The sequence below is a fragment of the Pundamilia nyererei genome, unplaced genomic scaffold (assembly GCF_000239375.1).
Source record: "Pundamilia nyererei isolate P.nyererei 1_Seehausen unplaced genomic scaffold, PunNye1.0 scaffold00027, whole genome shotgun sequence".
Taxonomy (NCBI): domain Eukaryota; kingdom Metazoa; phylum Chordata; class Actinopteri; order Cichliformes; family Cichlidae; genus Pundamilia; species Pundamilia nyererei.
Window position 1 is genome coordinate 2,084,046 of NW_005187428.1, and position 6,690 is coordinate 2,090,735.

General features: G+C 43.6%; 2 protein-coding genes across 3 annotated transcripts in view; one reads left to right on the plus strand and one right to left on the minus strand.

The window, feature by feature from the left end:
• Window positions 1–1,952, plus strand: part of LOC102205130 (ETS transcription factor ELK3) — a 7,799-nt gene extending 5,847 nt beyond the window's left edge. The window contains exons 4-5 of the mRNA XM_005728101.1: window positions 273–395; window positions 1,159–1,952. Coding sequence (XP_005728158.1) covers window positions 273–395; window positions 1,159–1,257 — 222 coding nt within the window. The 3' untranslated portion in view covers window positions 1,258–1,952. The remainder of the gene's footprint in view (window positions 1–272; window positions 396–1,158) is intronic.
• Window positions 1,953–2,006: 54 nt separating this feature from the next.
• The window catches only part of LOC102205404 (cyclin-dependent kinase 17), a 34,105-nt gene continuing 29,421 nt past the window's right edge, over window positions 2,007–6,690 (minus strand). For both annotated transcript variants that reach the window (XM_005728102.2, XM_013909568.1), the window contains exons 10-17: window positions 6,122–6,245; window positions 5,858–5,978; window positions 5,338–5,435; window positions 5,070–5,175; window positions 4,568–4,610; window positions 4,282–4,372; window positions 4,034–4,111; window positions 2,007–3,286 (exon numbers count right to left, since the gene is read on the minus strand). In XM_005728102.2, coding sequence (XP_005728159.1) covers window positions 3,249–3,286; window positions 4,034–4,111; window positions 4,282–4,372; window positions 4,568–4,610; window positions 5,070–5,175; window positions 5,338–5,435; window positions 5,858–5,978; window positions 6,122–6,245 — 699 coding nt within the window. In that variant the 3' untranslated portion in view covers window positions 2,007–3,248. The remainder of the gene's footprint in view (window positions 3,287–4,033; window positions 4,112–4,281; window positions 4,373–4,567; window positions 4,611–5,069; window positions 5,176–5,337; window positions 5,436–5,857; window positions 5,979–6,121; window positions 6,246–6,690) is intronic.

Below are 6,690 nucleotides of genomic sequence, written 5' to 3' on the forward strand. Positions count from 1 at the left end.
ATCAACAACAGCCCCCCTCCCCTCCTCCTCACATCACCCCTGTATTCGGGAGTAGAAACCACAGACTTCCTTCCTGCTTCGTCAGTTTGTTTTTCCAAACGCTGATACATGTCCGTTCACCCTTTTTCAGCATGTTGTGCATTAGCAAAACCCTCAGAGCAACATTCTCAATCCGCTGTGAGTTTTGTTTTTTGTTTTTAATTTTGTCCCCACTAGTTTCTCTCATTTATATAAAGCCTCCCTCCCTGTGTGTTTTTCCCCCCACCCGTCAGACTCCCTCGGGTTTGCTGCTGGCTCACAGTCCACTGTTGTCAGGCATCCACTTCTGGAGCAGCCTGAGCCCAGTCGCTCCGCTCAGCCCCGCCCGGCTGCAGGGCCACAGCTCCCTCTTTCAGGTAAGAAACACATACAGGTGTAGCGGAAGACAGAGGGACAAAAATAGCAGGAGATGAGAATAGAGGGTGTACTCAAAGGATTATTTACTGGTAGCGCTTTAAGCAGAGGAGGAAGTTGGCGAGGCTGCTGGGGCCAAATTAGTGCTTCTGCAAAAGCCTCATTGTTTCCAGCGGTTGATAAAAGAAAAGAGAGCAGAAGACCAGGGCAGGAAAAGCTTTTAGAGAGGGCGATTATGTGAGCTAGGTGAACCAAACTTTTTATTAAATGATTTCTAATGCTGCCCAAATGTTATGCAAGTATTTACCTAACAGGAAGCAAGAAAACTTTTTTTGTGTGTGTGTGAGTGTTATTTGCAAAGCAGCAGTCACAAAGGGTTGTGAAACTAGTTGAGACTCAGTAAGCAGGTCCTGCAGAGGTGTCCTGTTTCAGAGCTTGTGAGAGGGAGAGGAAATCCTGTGAATACTTCCTGTTTGAGCCCAGGGGAGCCAGTCTGAACAGGGTGGACTGGTTTGAGAGCTGCTCCTCATTTATGAAACACACACACACACATTATACCGGATTCATTGTGCGTAAATAAGACGACTTCTGTTGTAGAGTTGGAGGGGAGAGAGACAAGAAGGAAGCGGCACAATGAATTAAAAAAACAAAAAACAAAACAGGAAACCAGAGCAGTGACAATGCAACAGTTCCTTGCCGGAAAGCGGTTTTCATAGAGACTCCATCCCCTCCCCACTAACTCTGTCCCTTTCTCTTCCTCTGCAGTTCCCCAGCCTAATCAACGGACACATGCCTGTCCCCCTGCCAAACCTGGAAGGAACACCCTCCTCCCTGCTCCTGTCTCCCACCACTCACAAATCCTGATCCAGGATCTGTGGAAAATGCCGCAAATTCATCGTTCTCTTGTTGAAAGTTTCTCATCATCATAATAATCAGCAGCAGCAGCAGCGATCTCTTATTCATGATGTCAGATTTTGTCTCAGAAAAGCAGAGACAGTTATGTGACCTCACCTTTTTTTTCTCTTTTATTTTTGCACTTGACTTGCTTCAGATTCTGAGTGGTTGAAAGCACTTGGTAAAAGCCATACGCCACGATGTCTCAGAGACATCTGGCCTCTTTATGATAAAGAACAGCACGTTTCTACACTAGCCTGTCCGCGACGGACAGAAGCGCAGCTGCGAAAGGCTAACCAGCCGCTCGGCCTGCGCAGAGCCTGGTTCTTTTAATCTTTAGAAAAAAGAAAAGAAAAAAAGAAACAAGTCTACTTGTTAACAATGTGAAACTGATCGTTTCACTTAACGTGGTATTGTATGTAACGTATGCACTATGCTTCTCAGATAGTACCGGCTGTGCCTTGTTGTCCTGTTTTTGTTTTCACTTTATTTCAAAATCTTTTAATGAAGTCGAGATTTCAAATGAATGAAAACCTTGTAACACTTACGTTCTTGTTTTTTTGGTTTTTTTTATACTGGACTTGGTAATACAATATGTATTCTGTATATTTTTTTTGTATTGTGAAGAATGTCATTTTCAATAAACAAAGCATTGAATGCTTAAACAGAGTTGAAACTTTGTAGAGCAGCTGAAACAAACAAAAACAAACACTTTTGGTTTTAAACCTTTAGATTTATTTTTTCTTTACTCTGGAAAAAAAAACTGAAATATGGGAGGGCATCTGCAATGAAATCCCACACCAACAAAAATTATTCACAAATAAAGAATATCATACAAAACATGTCTTGTAACACTGTTAAATAAGGGCAGGACTATAGCTAACGCTTCCTGAATTAGGGGTTCGGTGGCTGTTGTGTGCTTCCTCATAGAAAAGAGCAGGCATGCACCACAATGACAGAGGAAAAAAAAAAAAGATCTACTTTTACAGATGAGGGAGATGGGAATGGCAGACAGGTAAACCATGGACAATGCACAAACAGGGCACTGCAGATTCCAACAGTGGGAGCTCATTTTTGCAGCTCCTCTTTGTAAGAGTGGAGAAAGAACGAGGACAGGAGGGTGATCAGTGTATTTCGTAGGTGTAACTATTCCTGTAATGCCCTAGTTGACAATCTGTGTTGCTCTTTCCCTCCTCTCTCTACTGCATTTGTTCATTGGTCACGTCAGAGACCGGAGCATCCCTGGAATGATATGCCAGCAAGTTGTTTGTTTTAAATGCACAGATCTACCAAGTTTTGTGTGCAAAAACATAATAATGTCAACAACAACAACAACAAAAAAGAAATCTCACATTAATCTCCGGCTGGGATAAAATGATTAGTTATTATATCAAAGCTGGCCTCGGAAAAACCTTCAGAGTAAATGGTCACATGTGATTTGTGCAGCTGAGTACAGCACCATGGCAACAGAGACAAGAATATGAAACCCCTTTGAGCTGCTACAGAAACCTCCCTCCGTCTGTGTGCCTCACACACCCACACGTCGTCCAGGAGCTTCGAGGTGGAGTTTTAATGTATGAAAATGGAAACGACGACCAATAAAAAAAAATATATATCACCCACTTCAAAAAAATCTATACACATTGCATGTTCTCATTAAAGTGACTGAGCCTGTTAGAATTCTAGACAGTAGTTGGATTTAGCAGCAAATTCACTTGTCAATAAATATAGATGTACAGTGTACAAATGTCTCTCTGGAGCCAGTTTCAGACTAAACTTGGGACGGGGTCAGACCGTGGAAAGCCCCCCCACCTCGCCAAAAAGAAAAAAAAAAAATTCTGGAGGGGGACTGAAGGTGACTACGACATTCCACGCCAACTCTCATCTCCGCGTTCTGATCCAGCGGCAAGACTGTACAGCCAGTATATCGTTCCCAAATAACTGTATCCAGTCCAGAGATTTTAAAACAGCATGCTTTGTCTTCTGCTTTTTCCATTGCCTGATGGGAAACAGAAAAATAAAGTCTTTAAATATCGATTCAGCTATTTTAAATGACAGAAATCTGCACTTTCCAACTATTCCGGGCTATTTGATAAGCAAATTGGAGTAAATCAATCCAAATAACAAGGTTAAAAAGTAACTTACTTATCACAGTGACTGCTATTTAACCTGTTCGGTGGGTTTGCCCACGAAGGAATAAACAATGGTATACACATTTCATTTTTAAATATCACCGTTATCGTGACATCTCTGCTTTGGTTGTATAAATCGCCAGGTTCCAGGTGCTCTGCGGTCATAAACAGGAAGTGTAATGTGGGCTACAACTTGAGCCTTTGTTAGCCTGTATGTGTTCACATTTCATGATCCTTCATAGATCTTTGCACTAGTTGTTTACAGTGTACAAATTTTACAAATACAGTGGTTTGTTTTGTTTTTTTAATTTACATGTGAGCATCAGTCTTTGAAGGACAGCATGAAATTTCAGGAAGTAGAATGTAACAAAATTTACAAGCACATGTTTAATTATACATGTGGCACTATGGCGGTTTAATATAGTTAATCCTCATAATGAGTTTATGCAGATTGTGGCAATTATGTTAAAGTATCTCAGCTTCCTCCATGAGCTGTGTCTATTTGGCCAATTGAGTGGGCCGTACTACAAAAACCTACGCTTGCACTTGTCTCTTTTCGCTCACTCGGTTTCTGTGCTTCCCACTTCCCCTCTTCTCGATTCTTTATTCCTCACCTGATTCGGGGTATGATGAGTTCCGATAGCCGGGATCTCTCTGCAGCTGCACCTCCTTCAGTGTGAATATGGATACGGCTGCCAAAGACACAGTCAGTCAGTGCAACAGAAGAAGAAGACGTGCCGGGTGAACAGTGTTTCTGTTACAAGGCTGTAAGTGATCCTCTCTGTACACTGCAATACCCTTCAAGTTGTACTGAGCGGATGGTGCCAAGTCTGCATTACTGCATCACCGTTTCATTACTCACTCTCTGGCAGCGTGTGCACACGTGGCCCCAGGCTCCTGAAGTATGGCTGCCTCATTGCTTCATCAGCAGAGATCCTCTTCTTCGATTCATACTGAAATTTAGGGCAACAAAAGTTTCAGCCATTAAAGAACAACAAAAGAACTGGCTCAGCAGCCTGCGGTCGCATGCAAATGTGTTGGCACGCCTTCGTGCGCTTCTTTCCAAATACACAGTCCTGACATAGCTGCGAAATGTGTCACATGTTTTTAGCGTCTCTTTAATTCCTGGCAGATATGGCGAGACTTACCTTTAGGAATGACATCAGCAGGTCGATTCCATCATTGTCCAACCTGTAGGTGTGGGGGAGGGGTGGGACAAGAGTTTGGAGGTGGAAAAAAGAAGAGGAGGGATGGGGGGGGTCAGTAAAGGTGGGCTGACTCATGGATAGAGGCGAGTGTTAAGGAAGTCAAACAGAGTCAACTATTCCACAGGATTTCCTTACAGGAAATGATAAAGAGCACACGCTCCTAACTACACAAACCTCCAACACTCATGTCTAACTAAAAGCTAAAACAGCTCTGCTTACAAGCTCTCCTCTTATATTTGTGTCACAAGAAACACTTTTCCACCTCCAGTCATCAGACAACCAGGCAAGAAAGGTGAATGGAGGGGTAACGGTAAGGTTTATATAACTGCTCCATAAATACCTGAAACAACCAGCAGCAACACAGCCTAAGCTGGGACATGTTGCATCTGGTGTAGAAGTAAAGTTATTAAGATAAAATGAGAGAAAAAAGTATCAGGCTTACCTGGGGGCATGATTAATGAGGGACTGTGCTTTGTACTTGTGGAACTTGTAGGACTTGAACTCATCAATGGAGGATATTCCAGGCCAGCTGTCTTCTGTAGGAGTGCCTGTGGAGGGACATTTAATAGACCTTGTTAGAGCCCGCGTCAGCTGGATGGCTTTTTCATGGAGCCGCGGAGGGGGGACGGGGCTACATGCCAGGGTTAATGCGATTAAAGGCTCTGGTTAAAAGTCTGAACGCTCCTCTGTCAGCAGAGGGCAGCACTCACCTAGCAGCCTGAAGATGAGGTGCAGCTCATCCTCCACTGTGGAGCCCGGGAACAGCGGCCTGCCTGCAGCCATCTCATAGAATATACAGCCCACACCCCTGACAGAATGACACAAACAGGTGGGAAAGGTCACAAAGATGCGTCTGACTGAAGCTTAAACAGCAGCCTGACTCAACAGGTGTTCCATCTCTAAACCAACCCTGATGTTTCTCTCAATTGGAGATCGGAGAAACCATTTACAGCTGCATTGTCTTAACAGCGAGGTTTTGTCCATCAGCAGCAAAGTCTCTTTACACCCGCGCGCTAATAAGGGCGCAAACTAAACGAAATGAGCTCCAGACACCTGTGCCCGTTCCACAAATCACTGAAGTGGCAATTTCACGACAGAAAACCAATCTGAGAGGATCGCATCGGCCTGCGCCGTCGCTGTGCAGCCATACGGAAATAAGAGAGTAACCACGAGCATCGTTAGCGTTTCCTAATAGTTGCAATCCCCCCCCGTCGAGCGAGGCCCACTCACCACATGTCGATCTGTGTGGAGTACTCGGAGGAGCCGAGCAGCACGTCGGGGGGCCGATACCAAAGAGTTACCACCTCGTTAGAGTACGTTTTAGTGGGCACAGACTTCGCCCTCGCCAGGCCTGTGGAGCAGAAATATGGACATATTGGAAAAATGTCATGAAATTCATACAAAGGAAGCTATTTAGAATACTCCAAATATTCATCGGTTTAAAAAAAAAATTGCTCTGTAGAAACATTTTAATGTAATGTATTGATTTTTTACCAAAGTCAGCCAGTTTTAGTTCTCCTCTGTCATTGATGAGCAGATTTTGGGGCTTCAGGTCTCTGTGGAGAACTTTCCGCCTGTGACAGTAGGCCAAGCCTCGCAGGATCTGGAAGAGGAAAATCTAAAGGAAGAGATTTTCTCGATCAGTACGTATGATCGTGTTGATAAAGTTATTATAAAATAGTGGTGATCGAGCCTTGCTGCGTGTGGGAAGTTGGAGGCCAATCACTCACACACATTTTGGTCATGTGCCAAAATACGACGCGCTGATACGAGATCACCAACAGTACTGAGGTCTTGTATTTCTGTCTACTTAATGAGGATGTGGTTAACAAAAAAAAAGCGACTGGTAACTGAAATTACTGTTAGCCAGGAAGAAAACAATTAGAAAAAAATTCACAAAAACCAGAATCACCAGGCCTCAAACGATGGATCCGCACCATCAGTATTATCTATGCGATGGAACAGGTGACCTTTAGCCTAAGCTCGCTTTACTTAAAAGTGCGAGACTTCATAATACATCAAGTAAAATTATATGGACCCAAATATATATGTATGCTTAGTTG